At 40.8% G+C, this 23,551-nt stretch overlaps 1 protein-coding gene across 3 annotated transcripts in view; it reads right to left on the bottom strand.

Annotated features, from left to right (window-relative positions):
* Positions 1-718: 718 nt before the first annotated feature.
* KCNAB1 (potassium voltage-gated channel subfamily A regulatory beta subunit 1) overlaps positions 719-23,551 on the bottom strand; it is a 418,964-nt gene continuing 396,131 nt past the window's right edge. For all 3 annotated transcript variants that reach the window (XM_034957646.3, XM_003830650.5, XM_003830649.6), the window contains exons 11-14: positions 22,925-23,019; positions 15,360-15,480; positions 7,836-7,924; positions 719-2,667 (exon numbers count right to left, since the gene is read on the bottom strand). In XM_034957646.3, coding sequence (XP_034813537.1) covers positions 2,578-2,667; positions 7,836-7,924; positions 15,360-15,480; positions 22,925-23,019 — 395 coding nt within the window. In that variant the 3' untranslated portion in view covers positions 719-2,577. The remainder of the gene's footprint in view (positions 2,668-7,835; positions 7,925-15,359; positions 15,481-22,924; positions 23,020-23,551) is intronic.

The raw sequence follows: 23,551 nt of genomic DNA, 5'->3' as shown, positions 1-23,551 counted from the left end.
TTTCATCTATCCAGGCCTGCTTTGCTCGTTTGTCAAAGAGGGATGGCTTTGCAGATGGCTAAGTTTCCTTCAGGCTCTGACATCTGCCTCATGACTTTGGCACTCTTGTCATGAAGAAGATGAAGTGACAGTTCTTAAAGTGGGAAGCCAGACACAGGGTTTCTAGTTTGCCTGAGATTTCCATATAGGGATGGCTGGTACCCAGGTTACCTTTTGGAATGATAGATTCTCTGCCAGGGAATTCTTTTTGGAAGAGAAAAGAAAATAATAAGAGTGCGTGGAATTTTTTCTTAAGGACATAACTAACTGTGAAATACATTAGTATATTTACCATGACAGATTCGCATATAAAAAACTGGCTGTTCCCACAGCTAAGCCATAATATTTATATTTGGTTTTGATTTGCAAGTAAGTTTTTAAAAGTGAATTTGTGAAGCCTTAACCTTAGTGCAGAGTGTTCTAAAACCCAGTGAGAAATGGTATCTTCAGTAGTTAATCTCCATTGATTGATTGATAGAATATGTTTGGATTGCAATTTAAATCTCAGACTTTTGATCACTACTATTTCTGTTGAGTATTCAGTGCAGCTTAGCTGCCAATGTAATTTTTATTTAGATGATTATTGCCTAATTTATGGCCACATATATGTAAAACATACACATGTAAAATATATGGAAAATACACATAAGCCTTACAGTGAAAGATCAGATAAAATCTATTGTAAGATTGAATGCACAAAATGCTTTTATTACTCTAAGCAAATAAATCAAATCACATTTCCCATTAGACAGCACCTCAGCTCCTCTATACATACAGCAGTTCGCTGGATTGAATACACAATGAACAACTGAAAAAAATGATCAATTTCCATCATTCTGATAACACGGGCAAAAAATTCAAACTCTCTGTTAGAATACAGGTACTAGTAATCAAAAAGAAAATTTCTTGATATCTCCCACTAGCATTTTCAGATTTAGAATTTAACCATGAAGTACATATCTAGAACTAATGACAGAAAATCGCATTTTAAAATAATAATATTACAGTTCTTCTTCTGTAAACCTCAGAGTGATTTCTGTGTGGGGAACTTGCTGACCAGAAAATTAAATGAGAATTTTGTACATCCTCAGATAGCCAAATAGAGTTAAAGGGCCACTCCCACACCACCCCCTTCAAAAAAAAAACAAAACATGTTTTCTCTCTTTTTACAGATATTGACACAGTATAGTCTCACAATTTTTCTCAAGTGGGATATTAATGAGGGTAAGTAGCCAATAGTGGCAGGGCTAGATACACCTCAGATTTCGAGTGCAACAAGGGTAAGCCCCATTAATCCATGCAAAGAACTTTCATGCATATAGTTTAGTGCATATAATATGATTATAGAACCAGAAGTTCTTTAACATTTTGCTTTTCACTAGGCACGTTAATTTACCCAGCATATTCTGAATAGTGACATAGCATTTTTCACAAAGCCAGTGGTTGACTTTCATGTTAACAATGCCTCAAAAATACCAAACATTATATTATAAAATCCCAGTGCTAATTAAACAATGAACATTTGCCTTCCTGGGTATTTTACAGGTTTACTTAAAAAACTGAGCATGTGTATGTTTATTTGTAAAGCTCAAATATTTAAACTTGCAGAAGTTGTGCCTATAAGCAGTTGAAAGTATAAAGCAGGTTTTAATAAAATGTAGTAAAAAATGAACACCTAATTGCAGATACATTGCATTTTCTTTGAAGCTAAGTTTCCATAGCAGTGTAGCCCTCTCTTTTATAAATCAGCTGCAATGTCACTAAAGATTGGGTATTCATCCTTTTACTGTCTCTACTTGTAAGTGGACATAACATTAGAATCCTAATAGACATTCTGGATAAGTTGTACAAGGCCATTCTTGGGGCCAAGCAACAGTAAATATTTGAAAGGTAATAAAACAAATACCTAGAAATTTTTGTTTTATTGAATAACAAATGGAACAAAACTTGTTAGTATGAATGTGAAAATAGAAAAAAAATATATAAAATTCTTTCTGCTTATTCTTCCAAGCAAGACTTTTGAGTGAAGATACTGTTTTTTTTTTTTGCAGTGAGATATTTTTAATAACTATTTACTTAACAATAATCTATTTACTAAGAAAAATCTCTCAATTCTTTTCCTTCACTGAATTTAGTCTATCTACTCTGTTTCTTATGCAACTCACATTGCATCTGTGGATTTTGTTCTTTTGAAAAAATATATCTGTACAGCCTTCTTTGAGTTACCAAATGCCTGAAGGTAGTACCACACCCCCCGGCCCCCATATTCTTCCCATTGCATAAGCATGAGGTGTATACAGCAATGCAAGAATAGGTGACTCCAGTCCAAGATAAGAAAATAGAATGGATTTTCTTGGTTGTGAGTTTTCAGATGTGCACAGTGGTAGCGACAGCAGACACCTCAAAGAATCCAGGGAGGGACACTAGAGGTTGAGCAGCAAGCTGCTAAGTGATTCAAAAGACTGGTTAGTAACACCTTTCTGTACTGGGCACAGGCCGCTATTTTAACCATGCAGCTTCTGTGGTTCATGCATTGCCTTATGATCTATAGTCCTTCTTGCTGTAGGGCTTGTTGCGCAGTATGTTATCAATCTCATTTACCACATGTGATGTCATCTTTGGGAGAACCTGAGAGCAGGAGGAGAAGTACAAAGGATATTGTTAGCAGTGTTGATCATTCAGTTTTTTGTGCTCTATATTTAGCAAAGTAATCTAGAATCATATATCTTCATAAACCACAGCTGAAATCTAAGCCCCCCGCCCCCAACACCATCACATTGTAAGCTCCTTGAGGTCAGGGGCCTTGCTGATTGACTGCATAAATGAAGGCATAAAGGCATAAGTGAAGGCTCATAGAAATATAGAGCAGCTCTATCCAACAGAAATATAATGCAAGCCACATTTGTAATTTTAAATTTTCTATTAGATACCTTAAAAAGAACAGTGAAATTAATACATGTTTTTACTTCATTATATCCAAAACATTATTTCAACATGTAATCAATATAGAAAAGATACTTGACAGTTGTTTTTGGTACTAAGTCACATCTTGTGAACATGTTACACGTAAAGCACATCTCTGTTTGGACTCACCATCTTTCCCGCATACAATAGCCACATGTGGCTAGAACCATAGTAGTACACAGCACAGGTCTAGAGACTAAGGAGAGATTTATTCTGACTGGTGGTCTTATCCCTGGTGAAGGATGGCTGGGGTTTAACAGGCATCCCAGGTAGATGGAATAGCATGGAAAAGTGAACTGGAGTGATAGTATACAGTGATTGGTGTAGGTGTGGGGATGCTAAGAACAGGATACGGATGGTAAGAATGGGATAAGAGTGTGGAAAGCCTTGAATGCCATTTTATGGAGTCCCCACTTTAGGCAGTGGGGAACCTGTCAGGACTTCTGATCTAGGAGTAACCCTATCAGACACCTGGAGGTAGTTTGAAGGATGAGCTGGAGGAGGTTGAAAGGGGACACAGATGTTAGATATGTATTACAATCCAAGCCAGGCAATAGGGCCTTAACTAGGGCAGTGGAGCAGAAAAGTGGACCTGAGAGACATTTTGGGGGAAGATGGTGGTTTCAAGACTGAGTAACTAGAAGTATATTGGTATTGATTATTGAGATTAGAAACCAAAGGAGAAATAGTTTGGGGAATAAGAAGTTGGGAGGGAATAGGATGTGTTGAGTGTAAAGTGCCTGTGGAATATCCACCTAGGAGTGACTGAGCAGCTGCAAGTGCAGCTGTGGAGCTTAGTAGCTGCCGGAGTACTGGAGTTGAGGGTTTGTGAGTCATTTGCACCGACATGCTGACTGAAGCCCCGGGAAAGGATGAGCTCATCCAAGGCTAGCATTTACTGTGAGAAGTGGGCCAAGGGTACACATTACACCATAAGACAAGGGACAAAGGCAGACTTTCTCACTGGAAAAGTCTGACCCTGTGTGGAGACTGTGGTGAAATACAATTCTGACGACCAATTCTGAGGTTTCAACCTCATTCTTCCTTTGTTGCAATCCTGCAGGCCAAGGTGACCTTGTCTCCAGTCAAGTGCTATCCTCAGAAGCCTTAGGGTTTGGCAAAATAGAGCTGCCAGCCTGGGAAACTTCATTCTGGTTAATGTTTTATTGTCTGAAGCTGAAGGAAGAATTTGGTTTCCCACTAGCTCTGGAATTTCAGTGTCCAAACAGCTAATGTGTTATTTAAAATGAGATTGTAACAATGAGACCAAAAACCTAGAAATTGGATTTGTTGGATTTTTTTTTTTTTTTTGTCTAAAATACAGCGGGTTAGCCACGTGAGGAGAAGAATCCTTCATTCATTACACCAAAGCAAATCTCTATAGGAAAGAGATTTAAACATTAAAAAAATGAAACCATAAAAGTACTCGAATAAAACAAGACATAGTATCACAAGACCAGAATTTTCAAGAGAAGCCCCACTTTGAAACATTGTAAACTACTACAGATTTTACAAACACCCCACAGGCTACTAGTTTTGCAAACTTGATGTTACACTGCCTGGGATAGGTGGTGGGTTGCGGGAGGTCTGGCTAATGTTGCTGGGGCTGGCTGGGCATTAGTAAAGTCCTCCCAGGATTGGGTTCCTATTGATCTGGAACTTGGGGATGGAGTAGGATTTTGCTAGGCTGGGATAGTGGTCAGTTTGTAGGCAGAGGGCCACTGTTATCGCCGAAGCTCTTGAGTGGTTGAGAGCGGCTCAAGATTGAGATTCCAGGAAGGTGTGGTGGGGAGTGATGAGGCCCAACTGCTGTGGAGCCTGGCCTTCTCTGATGGGTGATGGGAAGCCTCAGAAGGGTTTTAAGGCATGTGAGGAGGAGGGGGAGAGGCGGTTCTCCCACCTTTTAGGTGGGAGTGGGGAGGATGGAACCTGTGCAGGTGAAGGTGGGCTGCCTGCAGCTGTGGTTTCTCCTCTTGTCTCTCCCATCTGTCGGGTTCTGATTTATATACGCCCCTTCGTTCCTGCACATCTTAGGCACATGGCATCCCTTGAAGCAGCTGCCTTCCCAGCCTACTAGAAATATTTTCTTACAACTGCTGGTGCTCCGTATTTTCTATCCTTTTGCAGCCAGTCCCACCACTGCTGGGCACCCCTAGTCACCCAGTCTGCTTTTCACCATGTTGTGGGGCCCAATCACAACTCGTCTTGGGTGGACTTTAGTGCTGGGTATGGGGGAGGTGAAGTAGAACAGGGGAGGATTGGTAAGCCCGCAATGGTAGCAGTCTTGCTGCATGGATAATGTCCCCTTTAGGATAGGCAAAGCCTCATCCTGCTGCCAGCCAAAGCCTTGCTAGGGAGGAAATGTTTTGGGAAGAAAAATTACTCAAGAGTTTTCCTCTGAAATATGTCCCCTTCCCTGTCAGCTGCCTTGCCTATTTCCACAGCTTTTAAAACTCAGCCCTAGACTTGCCTCATATGCCATCCCTAGGCACTATGACTGCCCCCAGGAATGGCAGTGATCTCCCTGTATTAGCATGATAAGAATCCTCAATTCCTCCCTCTTCTGCCAAGCCATGGTGTCTCTCTTTCCCAAACCTGCAGAATCCATCCATTTCTCTCCCCCTCCATGGCCACTACCCTCATTCAAGCCACCATCGCCTCCTGCCTGGATGACTGCCCTTGCCCTTCATTCTACTTTATGCATGGCAGCCAGAGTGACCTTCAAACATTCAAATAGGAGCATGTCCCTCCTCTTAAAACCCTCCACAAGGACTTGTTACATGTAGCATGAACTCTAACCCCATGGTGTCCTGCGAGACCTGGCCCTGCCTGTCTCTCCACGTCAGTACATCTGCTGTCCCTGTGCTCAACTACGTGTTGACCACATTGGCCTTAGCTGGCAGTTCCTGGGAAAAGTCAAGGTCTTTCCCATCTCAGGGCCTTTCCACTGCTCTTCCCTGTCCCTGGAATGCACTTTCCTGGACTCTTCACATGCTGTGTGAAGACATGTGAATGGTTGTCAAAGAATGTAAAAAATGAAGGCACATGAAGCCCTCGGAATAAACATATTCCAGAGGGGCTTTTTGCAAAAACATTTAATGTAGGCTCACCCATTTCTCAGTCTCAGTAAAATAAACATTTATTTACTTAATAGCCCTTTTCACAACCTGAAATCATTTTGCATATTTATCTGTCTCTCCTACTGGCACGTAAAAAATCCCTTGAAGGTTAGACAGTGTTTTTCTTCTTTCCTGTGTTATCTCCAGTACCTGGTATACAATAGGCTCTCAAAGATCTGTTGAATGAATTAAGGGATAGATTTTTTAATTCACTGTTTCTCAGCCAGCACATGAGCTCTTTGAAGGCCAGGTCCTGTTCTTACTCATCTCAGTCCTCCCACTGCCTAGCATGATGCCAGGCATAGAATAAGTGCTCCATAAATATTAGTGAAACTGAAATCATTGGATTGAATTTCAGTTCTTTTTTGTACAAAGTGTTCTGTCCCCTCATCACTGTGTACCCTTATCTTTTCCCAGAGCATAAATGAACATAAGAGGGAGAATTCCTCACGTAGCTACAGGGAACCTCACAGAATCCAGTAGGAGTTATGGGGCTGGATATGGGAGTTGTTAGAAGCAGAGAGGCAGAGGTGATTACACGGCTGCACAGTCCTAAGAAAGGTTGGGGGAATGGGCAGGGATCTATACCATTTATTCCACAGTGTATTCTGGGCTATTTTTAAAAAGGATTTTAAATCATGTTTGTCGCTACCTCCACCTGTTTCCTTTTGGGAATGGTAACAGGGCTGTGTGCTTGTTGCAGGGACAGGTAGATAGGGAAGAAGCTGTGAGACAGTTCTTTTCCTCCATGAGCAGGAGAAAAATAGATAACCTTACCAGGTAGTGGCTATGGCAGGAATTGTGGGCAGGATCGTTCCTAGGGCTTTTAGCAGGGTTGAGAGTAGGATAGGCTCAGGACTAGTTGTGGCCTTTGGGGAAAGGAGGTGGTCACAATAGATACTAAACTCCACCCCTCTAGTTAGAGCTCCCAGGAACATCCTTTCAACCCACCCACTGCCACTACAGGCTCCCCAGAATATGGCTGCAGGCCCCATCTAGTGCCCTGGACCAGTGGCCATCTCATGGGATAGGGAATGGGGATGGGCCTCCTAAATTTGCTTCTAGGGAGGTGTGATCCTGGAAGTCCAAAATAGAATTTTGAGCCCATTTCTCTTAAAACATGGCAAATATTTATTCAATAGATCTTGAGTGTTAACTAAGGGACATGTAGTAAGTACCCTAGGAACTGGAAAACCAGTGGAAAAGCAAAGACACAGGTCTGACCTCAGAGGGCTTGCAGTCCAACAGGAGAGACAGGCAGTTATACTACATTATCGTAAAAGATCATGGGAGGGGGAATACAAGATGTTCAGGGAACAGCAAGAAGGGGCTCAGCACACAGCAGGTGGGCAATATTTGTGGAAAGAACAAACAAGTAAATGATGTATGTATATTGTCCTATGACTTAAATTTCCAAGCAAGTTATCAGGCCGGCTTTTATGGCGAGGCCTGGGAAGTCAGTTGCCACATATAACACTGCAATGCACTCTTCCACAGAAACAAACCATCCCAAGAAATGAGCTTTGGGAATACTGCCTGTTCATAGGCAGAGGACAACCCTGGATCCATGTACTGGGAAAGTGTTCTGTTGCCTTTGTTCCCCCTACTCTTGCCCCACCCAGGACAGAGAGGGGGAGAGTTGGGACACTGCCTGGAGATAGCCTCAAAGGCACCATTAAATTCCCTGATGTTGGAAAGGGCTGCAGTACTTGCCTGAATGGCACCAAGGTTTTCAATGAGTTGTTCAGGAGTGGATGATCCCAGGAGCACAGAACTCACACCTTCATTTCTCAGGCACCACGCTGGGAGGAGAGGACACTGGGTCAGTTTATCAAAGCACTTCCAATCATTGATTAGCTTATAAACACCTGCTACAGCTGTTTGTTGCAGCCAAAATTTATTAACTTCTTTTTGTGGAGGATGTACAGTGCTTCCTAGGATTAAAAACCTGAGCAGCACCCCCTGTTGTGTAGAAGATTTGACAGAATCTGTCAAAGCCCAGCTGGGAGGGGAAATGCAAATGCATAGAGGCGCTGGACAATGGATTGTAAGATTCTCTCCAGCACGCTCAGCTGCCCTCAAGTAGAAGCAGAAAACACAGATGCACTGCTGTCTTTCTTGCTTCTCCGCTGGTTTTCCAATTGCTAGCCTACTATATGTCTCTTAATTAACACTCAATGCATTTGGGTTGGCTCGGGGCTTAAGGCCTTTTTGCTTTCCACATAAGGCCCTGTCACCTCAACCAGGGCATTCAAGCTACCCACCCTAGAAACACATTGTTCCTGGAAACACCTAACACTGCTCACCAGCAGATGGCTGGATTCCTGTTTCTACCTTGGCCCACAACCTCCTGTCTTTCCATTGTATTCATGGTCTCATTTTCCACATCTGTTGCTTGTAACTCTTGTAGACTCTAGGTTTCTGGTTCCTTGGTTCCCACCTACCTGGCAGCCCTCTCTGGACCTCCCTTTCTTCCTAACCCAAGATTCATCCTGTGTTGATGATCTAAATTACTCTCTTATGAACCCTCACACCCCTCACTTCTGCTTCCTTAGCAAATCCCCATCAGTACTGCATCTGCGTTTTTGGCTTCTACTTCAGGGCAGCTGAGCGTGCTAGAGAGAATCTCACAGTTCATGGTCTGGTGCCCCTATGCGTTCACGTCTTCCCTCCCAGCTGGCTTTAGCCAGCCTGGCCAGCCTCACTCTTGCCCTTGGTCATCTTTCTTTTCCCGAAAATGACCTTAAACCTGTACTCTTAAACCATCCCATCAACCCCTGCCCCCTCACTCTTAGTAGATGACCTTGTCCTAATGTCTATAGAAAATCAAGTCCCTCCATTGGAATATTCCTTAATTCCCCACTCTCCTACTGCATAAGCATCCACATCCATATCCTCCAGTTTCAGAAGAGGATGTGTGCGGTTTCTGTCCAAGACCAAACTGCCTTGGAGATATCTCCTTTTTGCCTTTTCTTGGACTTGATTCATACATGATCCCACCGCCCCCACCACCCCATTTCAAAATTTCTTACTGTGTCTTTCTGTCAACAAAACATGCTAAAATTTCTCCCATTCTAGAATAGGCTTCCTCTGACCCTTTTTACCTGCTTAGATACTGCCCTAACCTTCTTCCCCTCTTAAACTTCTAAAAGGTCAGTTCAGATTCCCTTACTGATCTTCTTCACATCCCAGTCACCTTCTTGCTGTGTCCAGAAGCTAAGGTCCCCAGGAGCCTGCTGGTGATTACAGTGGACTTCTGAGTCCTTAGCTGCCTGGAACTCAGTGTTGCTGGACTCATAGATGCAGTGTCTGCTGGGCCTTCCTGCTAGATGCCCCACCAGCACCGCAAACTTCTTGCTATAATGCCTGGCCTTCTTGCATTCCCAATCACATTTGGGGGCATCACCAGCAATGTGGCTCCCCAATCTGGAAACCTGGGAGTACTCTTTAAGAACTGTCCTGTTCTGACCCCCTTTTCCCTTTTAACTGCTAAGTCCAGTTGATTATTCCTCCTAAATATTCCTCTAATCAAGTGGTTTTCAAACTTTGGTATGCATCAGAATCATCCAGAGGGCCTGTGAAACACCCATTGTTATGGCTCACCCGCTGTGTTTCTGATTCAGGTCTGGGGTGCGGTCTGTGCATTTTTAACACACTCCTAGGTAATGCTTATGCTGATGCTGCTATCTGGGACCATGCTCTTTTTTTTTTTTTTTTAACCAACTTTATTGAGGTAAAATTTATCCATCAAAAATTTTACCCATTTTAGGTGTACATTAAATAATTTTTATAAATTTACCAACCATCATTTTTAAGGTGCAACCTTCACCATTTTTAATGCAGTTTTATAACATTTCCATCACCCTAATAAGATCCCTACCTCAAGTACCAGGCAGCCACTGATCTACTTTTTGTCTCCAGATTTGTCTTTTCTGGACATTTCATCTAAATGGAATCATACAATAGGTGGTCGTTTGTGTCTGGTTTTCACTTAGCATATGTTTTCTAGGTTTTTCCGTGTTGCAGTATGTACCCGTATACCATTTCTTTTTGTTGCTAAAGAGTATTCCATTGTGTGGATACAGGGCTCAGTTTGACAATGACTGCTTTGGTTCAGCTGTCTTCTCCGGTTCAGCTGTCTTCTCCTCCTCAGTCACTGCTGCCCTCACTCAGGCCCTCACCATCTCTCTCCTGGATAACTGGTTTTCCTACCTCTTGCTTGAATTGTCCCCTTATATTTCCCCCATACAGCTCTCATCCAGCCAGCAGCAGTCTCTCTAAACACAAATCTGATCATATCACTTCCCTAGCTAGTGCCTGACATAACTCATTGTCCTGTAAGATGAGGTTCTTAATTCTTACCTTGGCAAACCTTATTTTCTAGCCTACCTCTGCAGCTTCATGGCTCCCTACCTTGAACTTTGTGCTTCAGGAGCACTCACCTGTCTTTAAATCCTCTCCATCTCCAAGCATCTTGCTGCTTTTCTCCTCTTCCTCTCCCTTCATTCTGGGGCACATTGCTCAAGCTGTTCCTTTTGCCTGGAATGTCCTTTTGCCTTCCCCTTTCTTTTTGCCTCACTAATATTTGCCTGTCATTTGAGATTCCCCAAAGGTATTGCCTGCTCCTAAAGTACTTCCCTGAATTCCAAGCTCCTACTCTAATTCCCTTATCCCCTGTTCCCTTCTCAATATGATGACCTGTATTAAAATTATCTGTTTATTTTCTTGACTTGCCCACCAGACTGTGAGGTATGCCTTATTTGCAGTTGGATGCTCAGCCACCAGCCCAGTGTCTTGCACAAAGTAGGAACTTATTAAATGTTTGTTGAATAAACATAGGCATGGATGATTGATGGATGTCCCCAAGCACATCTTCTGCCCACATTTGGACAGCCATATTGTCAACTGATACTCTTAAGCTGTTACCGTGTCCAGGCCTTTTATGGTAATCACTGAATTTCCACATGGGCAAAATACAAAATAGTGCTGTATAAAAGTACCAATCCAATCTTTCTCTCTCTCTTTTTTTTTTTTGACTGCATTATTTCCTGCTTTGCACTGAGAACTATTTTTGGCCTTAAAGGTAGTTCTGAGGACAAAGCAGGTTCTAGGTAAATTATTGCCCATAAACTACCTGACTACTCGAGGTCACCAACAGCTGATTCCCCTAATGGGCCTGTAGGGCACAGGAGAACCCACTGGGCAGAGCTGGTTACCTCCATGGTAGCAACTGCAGCTGATTATAATTAGCACCTCTAACAAGTGTCACTAGCAAGTATGTCCAGAGTGCCTGTTCACTAAGAACAAAGTATGAATGCTGGCTCCAGTATACCTGTGTGACTTGGGGAGCAGGCACACAGTTGGGTTCAAGTAGTTTGCTTTCTGCCAGAGGATCCCTCTCCCACACTCTCCTAGCAGATCAAAGATAACGTGCCTGGAAATAATTTCCCTTTTGATTCTGAGAGTTTTGTGGCTATAAACAAAATTATTTATTTACAAAGAAAGAAGTGACAGGTGAGAAAGACATCTGAGAGGACAGGAGGAAAAGGGGAAAAAAAGCATGTTTTAATTTAAACTCAGATCCGGTAAAGAAGGCATTTCATGTATATCTAATATCTAGTAAGAGTCTAAATCTTGTAAAGATTTCCTCTGTAGAAAGAGAGTGTTCTTTCCTGTCTTTCAGGGCTAAGTTTAATACTTCATGTTACTATCTAAAAACCATATATGATTGTGCAGAATATGTTTCTCTGCATATTACTCTGATTCCTTGCCATGGCTAAGAGCAGGCAGAATTTCAAGTTTTGCATGTTTACTCTCTGCAAGAACATTATCATCTTTATTAGCACTCACTGAGCACCTACTTTTTGCTTTATATATATAATTTCCCTTTACTCAACTAGTTTGTAAGATATGTATTATTATACCCATTTTACAGATGAGAAAATTGTTACCAGGTTAAGTAACTTGCCTGTGGTCAAATAGCTAATATGTTTTACTGTGCTTGTTAAAGCTGTAGAGTTGCTAAGTAATAACATTAAATACATTGTTTGATTTTATTTTATTTTTTGAAGAAAGGATTAAAGCAACAGTCATACATATACTACGGTACATGGCATTTTCCCCCCTCTAAAACCACCTCCCATTTCTATCTTTCTATGACTGCTAATTGCAACTAACATTTCTCTGCCTTCCAACCTCTGAAGAGTCAAGCTACCAACAAATATTCTATTAAATTATTTTATTTGCATAGACCTTATCTTGAGCTTTTTATCTCATTGGGTTAGTGTTTCTGATATGTCCCAATTCCTGCTATTTCTTAATCTTTAGGATTTTTTTTTTGTCTAGAATCAGCACCCATTTTATTCCTTTCTCATAGCTACCACATGAATTCTTTTATCTCATTTCTTCATTTATAAGTGGAGATAGTAATAGAAAATCCTCCACTAGCATCGGTAAGATATGACTAGTAATAGTATAGACCTCCGCGGATTGTTATGGTGATGAAGGAGACAAGACAGTGAGAGTGAGCCTGAGGTGCTTACCATAGAACCTGACAAATATCCCCTAGTAAGGGAACCAGAAGTCTCAGGGCTTTTCTGCCCAGTGTGTAGCCTTTGGCAGCATGTGGCTATTGAGCATGCAACATGTGTCTAGCCTGAATTGGAATGTACTTGCTCTAGGTGTAAAATATATGCTGGATTTTGAAGATTTGTAGAAAAAGTAAAATATCTCAATTTTTAATATTTATTACATGTTGGAATGATATTTTGGCTATATTGGGTTAAAGAAAATCCATTATTAAAATTAATTTCACCTGTTTCACTTTAATGTTTTAATGTGGTCACTAGAAAATTTAAAATAAGATACAGTTATGCATCCCATAGCGGCAGGGACACGTTCTGAGAAATGCATTGTTAGGCGTTTTCCTCATTGTGTGAACATCATAGGGTACTTATGCAAACCTAGTTGGTATAGCCTACTGCACGTCTAGTCTATATGGGATAGCCTATTGCTCCTAGGCTCCAAATCTGTACAGCATGTTACTGTACTGAATACTATAGGCGGTTGTAACACATGGTGTTGTGTATCTAAACATAGAAAAGGTATGGTAAAAATATGGTATAAAATGGTATACCTGTGTAGGGCACTTACCATGACTGGAGCTTGCAGGACTGGGAGGTGCTTTGGGTGAGTCAGTGAGTGAGTGGTGAGTGAATGTGAAGGCCTGGGACATTCTTGTACACTACCATAGACTTTGTAAACACTGTGCACTTAGGCTACACTAAATTTATTTTTAAGATTTTTCTTTCTTCAATAATAAATTAACATTAGCTAACTGTAACATTTTTACTTTATAAACTTTTAATTTAAAAAAGCTTTTGGTTGGGCACGGTAGCTCACGCCTGTAATCCCAGCACTTTGGGCAGCCAAGGCGGGCGGATCACGAGGTCAGGAGTTAGAGACCAGCCTGACCAACATGGTGAAACCCCTTCGCTACTAAAAATACAAAAATTAGCCAGGCTTGGTGGTGCGCACCTGTAATCCCAGCTACTCAGGAGGCTGAGGCAGGACAATCGCTTGAACCCAGGAGACAGAGGTTGCAGTGAGCCGAGATCGCGCCACTGCACTCCAGCCTGGGCGACAGAGCGAGACTCCGTCTCAAAACAAAAAACAAACAAACAAAAAAACCTTTCAACTTATTTGTAATAACATAGCTTAAAACACAAACACATCGTACAGCTGTACAAAAGTATTTTCTTTATATTGTTATAAGCTTTTTTTCTATTTTTAAAAAGTGTTTTTTTAGCTTTTTAAACTTTTTTTTTGTTGTTAAAAACTAAGACACAGACACACTCATTAGCCTTGGCCTACACAGGGTCAGGACCATCACTATGTTCCACCTCCACATCTTGTTCCTCTGGGAAGTCTTCAGGGGCAGTAAAACACATGGAGCTGTCATCTCCTATGATAATAATTCCTCTTTGGGGAATACCTCCTGAAGGGCCTGCATAAGGCTGTTTTACAGTTAACTTTTTTTTTTCCTAGTAAGAAGGAGTAACACTCTAAAGTAAAGATGAAAAGTATAGTAAATACATAAACCAGTAACGTGGTCATTTATTATCATTATCAAGTATTATGTACTGTACATGATTGTGTCTGCTAGACTTTTATATTACTGGCAGTGCAGTAGGCTTGTTTATTATACCAGCATCACCACAAACACACAAGTAATTCATTGCACTCGGACCTTAGGATAGCGACAACATCACTAGGCAATAGTAATTTTTCAGCTCCATTATAATCTTATGGGATCACCTACATATATGTGGTCCGTCGTTGACTGAAACACCCATGATTGAATGTGGTTCATATTATCTTTCTCTCAAACAGTGCATGTGGTTTGTGGTTTTCTTTTTCTTTTTTTTTTTTTTTTTTTTGAGACAGAGTCTTGCTCTGTCACGCAGGCTGGAGTGCAGTGACGCAATCTGGGCTTACTGCAAGCTCCGCCACTCGGGTTCACGCCATTCTCCTGCCTCAGCCTCCCAAGTAGCTGGGACTACAGGCACCCACCACCATGCCTGGCTAATTTTTTGTGTTTTTAGTAGAGACGGGGTTTCACTGTGTTAGCCAGGATGGTCTCAATCTCCTGACCTCATGATCCGCCCACCTTGGCCTCCCAAAGTGCTGGGATTACAGGCATGAGCCACTGTGCCCAGCCGCGTGTGGTTTTCAATTGTTACCAGCAATCATGACCTTTCATGGACTCCACAGCATTAGAAGAACAACGTTTATGGCCTTCAAGAACTTTCAGGGTGAAGCTATTTCTCTAGGATCAGCTTTTCATGTGGCAGTAGCCTTGGGCCTGTCACAGCCCTGTATCTCATCCTCTCACCAACCTTGGTTTAGTTTTCAACAGACAGAAATTTGAGCCAGAAGAAATGGATGTCACTACACAGTTCACCCCTGACATCTGTGATAGTGTATGTTATCACTGACATGTTCTCATTTAAACTATGTTATAAGGGCAAGGAGAAAGAAGTGAGAAAAATTTGCTATCATGTAGAAAATTCTGGGGAACCTCAAATAACTCACTTTATATTTAGCAGGAGTTTATGCTTCAGAGATCATCTGTCCCTACAATAGACATTTTATCATGGTAAGGGTGTGGTCAGCAATAGAAAACTATGATCTCAGCAGAAGTCCCTCTACCACCCCATAGCTTAGTAATTTTCTTACCAACAGCTAGCTGAGGTAGTGTGCATCCCAGACGCTCTGCAATTGGGGAAAGGTCTTTTAGCTTGTTTTGCTGTTTTCTCCCTTCTTCACTTACAATTCTTTCTTTCAACCACTGGTAGCACTGGGGAAAAGCATAACATTGAAATGTTAATGTCTGGTAAAGATCTGATGTCAAAGAACGGTAATTCAATAAAATATGTGAACCTCATAATGATTTTCTGAATTTTTTGACCCTTATGTTTCACACTGACAGGGATGATTTCATGCAAAGAAGTGTTCCTCACGATCTTGCTCCTTGTTTATTGGTTCAAAACAGATTGATTTTGACTAATATTCACCATTCAAATTGATCAGCCTGCACAGAAGTTGTTATAACCCTGACCGTGACATACAAGCACTTATATCCTAGCCTGTCCAATAGAAGAAGTAATGTTTTTTACTGGGATAGCCCAATTTTAGAATGTAGCAAAAAAAAAAGTGCATTTACAACTTACCAAGATCTATTATGTCTCCTTTTTATTAAGAAAGCTGGGTGCCAAGCTTTCTGCTCAAAGAAAACCACTATTTTACATTTTTGTTTAACTATTTTTCTCCCCCGTGCTGTCAATTCACTGCTAATCTCTTATTCTTTTTATAATGGGGCTTTGTTGTTAGCTTCTGCAGCTTCTTCCTAGAAGCAGACATGGCATAAATGATAGGTACTGAGTTGGTTTTTAAAATTTTAAAGTAGATAAAGACTTTGCAAATGTTATTACCTATTGTATAACTATTGAAACTTAAAAAAGTAAAGAAACTCAAAACAGGAAACTATTCTTTAAAGCCAATGAGAAGAAACTGACCCTGATCTATAGACTACAAAATGACCCTAATTACCTAAATATAAAGAGAAAAATCTTTTAGAACTTCTCAATGCCTTACTTTCCAGACGGCTCTGCTCTTACTATGAGAAAGGGAACAATAGACTCTTCTACATAAAGCGAGCACTAAGCAGCAACACCCAGAGGAAAAGAGTATTTGTAAGAGCATTAGTCTGTTTTAGGGAAAACAATTAAAAATCATCACACTGTGTGGTAATGTGGACTTTCTCTCTTGCGTGTAATTGTGACATAATAGCCATCGCAGATCTTTATCTTCCCAGAGATCGCAGAATGCTCTGCAACAGGCAGTGGGCCATGAACACTGCACCCACATGATTTCAATAGGCTGCTGGCTTTTGTTTTTTTGAGCATTTTTTCATCATTCTAAGACAATATTTCCAAAGAAAAGGGTAACCACATTATGTTTTATTGTGATTTTTTTGAGTTATTTTGCCGATGAGAAAAGGAGAAGGGCAAGCCGCCCCAGTTTTGCCTCCTAAATCTCAAAGGCTTATGGGCTGGCTCCTAACCTGGTAGCCTGCTTGAGGAGATGGCTAAAGTTTTCCCAGCCTTAGCTCTGAGAAGCCTCAGCTTCTTCAAAAAGAAGAGTGGCCTGGAGCATCTCTCCAGAGATGACAGTTGGTGCCAGTGGTGATGAGGTGGGCATTGTGAACAATGGACACTGCCTTGGGGCCGGGGCAGACTTCCTGGGCCAGAGTGCTGTCTATGTCAGAGAGTCCCTGAACTTACTTTTGGTGTCCTCAGTGGGAAAAACATCACCAATCCTCACTAAAGTTTCATAACATCTTTCAGAGGACCAATATCTCTGAATGTTATTCAAACCGACTAACAAAGATTGAAAACTAATAGCCAACTGCTTTTTGAACAATTGCTTCTTATTAGTATTAGAATTTCTGAGTTTCAGTGTATACCATGCATGTAAAGAGTGGTTGGTTTATCAATCAATCTTTTGTAACTTTTCCGTTTTTGAAATCTTGTATGCAGTGCATTCTCTTTCTTAGGATTGGGTTACAAGTTCTATTTATGTGTGTGTGTATATGTGTATGTGTGTGACACACACATACACACCATTTTCAGAGACAGACTTCCAAAAGTAAAAACAATTAAAAAGTAAAAAGCAATTATTTATTGAGTCCCTATCCATGTTCAACACCATAAATCTCATTGTTGCTTTAACCTATGGAAATACAAGCAGATTAGGGTTTTTAAAAAGTAGATGCATAGTTTTTATACTGCTTTCCTCATACCAAAGGAAACAAAAGTGTGTTGGAAATAAACAGCTTTAACTGCTTTACAAATGAGAAAATGTTAGCAGAGATAGGAGATGAGGCTTAATTAAAATGTTAAATATGGAAGCAAACAAGTGTGTTTTGTAGTAAGGTTGGAGGTGGGTGTGGTTGTGGCAGTAATAAACCCTGCTTGCTGACTGGGCAGTAATCTATGAATCAAAAGGTGAAATCTCCTCATCCAACCCTATTCTATTACCCCACTGCACTGCAATGATTTGATTACATGTTGGTTTTTCTAAACCTAGCAGGTAGAAGGCAGGGATGGCTTGTTCATGTCAGCATCTCCAGTTCTGACACTTATGGCTGGCAAGGAGGAGGGGCTCAACCAATATGGTGGTCAGGGAGGAGTCAGAGAAACCAGAGTTCCGTGGGGTCAAAATAAATCTCTTCCCGTTTTTCAGATTGATCATGACACCTCCTCCCCAATGCAGTGTGACTCTGCCAGCAGTCCTGTGGGACTCCATAGGGCTTGTGGCTTCCATATTATTTCATAATTCACCCCTTCATATGTCTGTCCCTATTACAAGTCCCGGAGCTACTCCTTGAGGGTTGAGACTGTCCCATTCATCCCTGTGTCCTCAGCACCCAGCACAAAGTCTGGGTATACTCATTAAATATTTGTCAAAGGGACAATTGAATGAGCTTTGCTCTACAGATTAGTTGGCTATTAGTTTTATGTATGTTACAAAACTCTAAATTTTCCTAAAGCCTATTTCTTTGCCCTCTCCCAATGCTATGATGATTTTATATGTCCCTATTTCATAGGTATTGATATTGGGGTAAGAATAGTCTGTGAGACTTGCCCCAGATCCCTAATTAGTTGTTAGTTAATCTTGGATTGAACTCAGGCTGAAACTGGAGCCATGGACAGAATCAGTCACATTTCAGTTCTGAACACTGTCTAGAATAATTTAACAACCAAGATAGTTGACTATTTTACTTAAACATCAAAGTCTTTGACTCAAAACAAAAACAAAGTCACTAATGAGGTTGAGATCTCTAGGTAAAATGCTAGAGCCGAAAACTTGCCTTCTGAAATTTTACCATAATGTACAATATGCTTAGTTTCTTAATATGAACACTTGATGTACTTGCACCACCTCTCTCTCCCAACTTTGATTCATCCAGTTGTGCATGCTTCTTATTTTTCTTTGACAGAGGGGTACATAATTTTGTAATTTTTTTTGAGACAGGGTCTCATTGTATTGCTCAGGCTGGAGGGAAGTGGCATGACCTCAGCTCACTGCAGCCTTGACCTCCCAGGCTCAGGTGATCCTCCCACCTCAGCCTCCTGAGTATTTGGGACTACAGGTGAGCATGATACCTGGCTAATTTTTTGTATTTTTGTAGAGATGGGGTTTCATCATTTTGCCCAGGCTGGTCTCAAACTCCTGGGCTCAAGCGATCTGCCCACCTCCACCTCCCAAAGTGCTAGGATTACAGATATGAGCCACCACACCTGGCCTATAATTTTTCTAGAAAGCATTTTGCCATCAACAGGGAGGAGCTGCCAATAAATTTTATTGCACTATTTATTTCTGTTTAAAAGCTATACACCTGGTCTCTTGATCAGACTTTATTGATTTTGTTATGGCTCATCAAATTAATTTAACAGAGACTTATGTACCTCTTACGTACTCATCAGGCTCTGTGATGAGTCAGATGAGCAGGTTTCAGTTTGTGTCCTAGATGTATTCACAAATCATTACCTAGTAACATGGGAAGTGTTTTTTTGTTGGGGTTCCACTCCTGCCAATGATTTCCTTACAAGCTATGTCTTTACTGCCTTCTAATGGAAAATGCCATGACAAGATGGTGCACAACCTGAGCTGATCACAGTACCTTACCCTTTTGGCCACTGTCATTGGTCTCACAGGGTGGCACATGACCTAAGCTTGTCCAGTCATCTCTGGACTGAAGTTGGTAAAGAAAAGATTGCTTTTATCTTAGGTTACATGCCTTTAGAAATGCAAGCCTGCAACCACCAGTTTTCCTGCTCCTGGCCTCATTTATAGTAGAAGAAAATGACACCCACATGCAGAGAGAAATAGAGAAGATGGAAAGTCATGACAATGTACAAGTCCATGGATGCAGTCATTGCTGAGGCCACTCCGTACTTCTCAAGGATTGTCTTTGTGAACCAATAGAGTCCCCATTCTCTGATCAGATTTTGTTACTTGCAACCAGAGAATTAGAAGACTCTGTAAGAAGTGTTCGTGGAATAATAGAGAAGGTACAAATAGCTCAGTTTTGTAAAGTTACGACAGTCTTCATAGAGAGGAAGACAACCAAGCTTTGTCTTTAGCAATAAGAAGGGGTTCCACAGGAGAATGAAAAGAAGGACATTTCTGGGAGGCAAAGGAGAGTACAGTGCATTTGCATGGAAAATGAAGTAGTATGATATGGGAGACACAAATGAAAAAAATAGGCTCAACTTAGATCCCAAGGGAATTTCCTTGAATGCTTTATGACAAAGTTATGGCTTTGTCCTATAAGCAATGATTGGGAAATCATTAGAGGATTTTAAGCAGGGTTATGATATGGTCAGATTAATATTTTAAAAAGATTAAGTGGTCACAATGGTGGGTTGTTGAGAAAAGGGGAGGAAATCAGAGTACAGATGGGAGGCTACTACAGTAAATCTGGTAAGAAATGATGAAGATCTATACAAGGGCTGTGCACAAGATGGATCTTAGAGTCAAGATAGAGTCTGGAGGATTTGGTGCCTTGTTGAACAGGAATAAGGGAGGAAAGGAGGCAGTCTGAGGTAATGCTTTGGCTTCTGACTGAGACAACCAGATGGATGGGTGGAGGCACTGTTAAGCAAGAAGGAATGGCAGGTTCTGGGGGTGAGGATAGATTCCATTAGGCATGACTGATGCCCATGGGACTTCTACTTGGAGATGTCTAATAGACACAAAGAAGGAGTGCTGTGCACTTCAGCAGTGAAGTCAGAGCTGATAACACAAATTTAGAAATCATTGTTAGAGTAGTGGGGCCAGAGGAGGGGGCCCAGAAAATCCAGAAAAAGAGTGTTACTTTCTAAAAGAGCCCCAGATAGGTATTTTTTATGCTGAGTTAATTTATCCTTCAAATGCAGTTCAGTACTACAACAGATGCAAAATATTAACATCTTAATCTTATCAGTATAACAATAGCCAATGTGAAACACAAACTATTTACTTATTCTCTTTTAGGGTGGGATGAACGTTACCAATTTATTTATCTACTTGCCCAGATATCTATCTTTTAATTTAATTAACCTTCCTTCCTTCCTTCTTTCTTTTCTTTTCTTTTCTTTCTTTTTCTCTTTCATGGCATCCTCATTCACTCCAAAGGTTGCTCTGATACTTGTCTCCTTTACTTTTTATTTTTTTGCTCTGGTAATGATACTCAAGTGGCTTTCCTAAGTGCACATATATTACTCTGAAAGCACTCAGGTTGATAATGTAGAGCCTTGAGAGTCTGCAGAGCTCTAAAGAAGCATACTTTGTGATCAGCCACCTTTCATCTGTTGAGAGCTCTTAATGTTTATTGTTAAGGATGTTCCAGTAGATACAGAGTTGACTTTATAAAAGTCACCAATAGAAATATTTCCCAAGCTGCTTTTGCACTTAGCCACCTTCAAACATTCATTACTCTTTCTTTTTTTCTTTTTCCTTTCACTAGTGAATTTGTGAAAGATTTTTCAGCTGTTTGCAAGCTTTTCTCAAACAGTGATGGAGGTTAGACAATCATGCACTCCAAATACAGCATAGCTACTTCTTCCTCCTTTAAAAACCTGGGTTTAAAGAGAAATAAAGATGTCTTTGAGGGAGGCAATTAACTTGAGAGCCAGGAGACCTGGGTTCTAATATCAACCTTTTCTGTTACGAGTTTATGGTCTTGGATTGTTATTTAAGGTCTTCGTGTTTTAGTTCCTGCATCTGAAAATGGTCTGCCTCTCAGCAGGTTATTGTGAGAACAAACACTCTGCATATATAGAAATGCTTTGAATTTTTCAGCAAGCCTCTGAAAGAACATATGACAACATGCTTAGCTCAACTGACTAAAAGTCACCTGTATCCATTCTGTTTGTGAGAATAAAAGTTGATGAATGAAAACACTTAGCTCAGTGCTTGGCACATAGTAGGTACTTAGTAAAATTGTAATTCTCAGTGCTTCCCTTCTTCCTTTCCTTCCTTCTTCACTCCCTTCTTGCCTTCCTCTTTTTATACCTTCTTTCCTAAGATGCTTTTAGTCTGTCTTTGCTGACTTGTTTAGACTTGTTTCAGAACAATCTTTAATTTTCAGAAGCAAGACCTTATTTAATATTCTAGGAAAATTGTTTTTTGTAATAATACAAAACTAGAAATAGGACCATGTCATCAGGCTTTAGGACATATTTATGTTGTATTATTTTAGAGAACAAACAAGCAAAAGCTCAACTGTTACAGAGAGAAAGGAAAGTCAAAGGCCTAGAGCCTTGAAAATGTTCTGATTAGGGAAGCTCACAGTGGCCACAGCCACAATGATTAAAGGATTGGTGGTTCAGACTTGACTTGAGCTGTTTTCCCAATAATTTAGTGCTGATGGAGGCAAGAAGTTGTGTCAGGCTTATACTTCCTCTTAGAAGGACTCTGGTTTATCTGATTTTTTAAATGCCTGTATTCTCTCTCCCTTGACAATAGAGAGTAATTTGTGATTCTAATGTTATTACACATTCTCTCAAGTTTTTAAAAACAGGCATGCTGTTATTAATAAGGAGAGATTTTTGAGTACTCTCCAATAAATTAGTCATCAAGATGTCCTGAATGGAGGTAATTTTGTGTCAATGATCTTGAATATCTTTTTGCTTCAGAGCAGAATTTAAGCTGCTTTAAGTGATAGAAGCTTTGCTATGTATCTGTCTCCTGAAGTCTTCCCTTCTAACCCACTGCCCCCAACACACAATAAAAAGTGTCAACCATACTCAGCTACAACTTTTGGCCTCATATGGATTAAGCCTTTATGGCTTACACTTTGTTTGTCAAGAAAAGGAAATAATGTAAGAATCCTCTTATATAGAAAAGAGATTTTGCATTTTATCAGTTTCAAATGATGGAATGTTTTCTTTAATATAAGAATAAAAAACAATGTAGGAATTTGAGCCCTGCAAGTCCAATCAGGTCACTGGGCACTTTTGTCCCAGTCCCCAGAAGAAGAGAATATTCAACGCAGTCAGATTATGAAGGGCTGACTGATACATGGCCAGGAGCCAAGACCTCCAGAAGGCTTAGGGGAACCTGCCAGAGGCCACTGGCCTGGACAACACAGTCAGCCTGAGCTGGGAAGCCCTAGGCTGCTGCAGAGCTGTTCTTATCAACCTTCTTCCCTCCTTCCTACTCCCAGGCTTTTTTCTAGACATTGAGAAAAATACCTTCAGTGAAGCCCTGGAACTTTCAGGCACCCCGTTTCCGTATTTTCCTGAGATGATTCCACAGGCAAGTGGAGACCATGTCATTGCGCCAACACCTACAGAAGAAAAAACTTAGAAAGTTGCTTGTGCAAATTGGGATCAAAAGGTGGGTGGGTGGGGGGCAGTAGTGTTTAAACAGAATTTGGTAGGTTATAGGGGAAAGCTGGCCAGATAAATGAGTTAATATCAGCATGCATTTTTTTCCATTACAATTTAGGAGCTTACAAATTGTGTTTCATTCTTTAATCAACCAATTAAACATGGACTGTCAGTTCTTGGGAGTGCATATCAGAAAGCCTGAAAAATGTGGCTCATCCACGAATTTTTGTTGTCCTTGTCCATTTAGTACCTAACATAGTGCCTGGTACACAGCAGGAGCACACACCTGGTACATAGTAAACACTCAATAAGTGAGAGCAATAACAACAATTATTATGGTTGTTATTGAAGTTTTATCTTTTTCTCCTTTTCCCAGAATTTTCCTGCTCATATGAACTTCTGTTTCTTAGGAAGAAAGTTATTTCTGGAAACTTTTGATAAATAAGCGTGAAAATGTGGCTTGTTCATCTTTTCCTAATGTCTAAATTT

The sequence above is a fragment of the Pan paniscus genome, chromosome 2 (assembly GCF_029289425.2).
Source record: "Pan paniscus chromosome 2, NHGRI_mPanPan1-v2.0_pri, whole genome shotgun sequence".
Lineage (NCBI taxonomy): Eukaryota > Metazoa > Chordata > Mammalia > Primates > Hominidae > Pan > Pan paniscus.
This window is presented reverse-complemented; position numbering and strand designations above follow the sequence as displayed.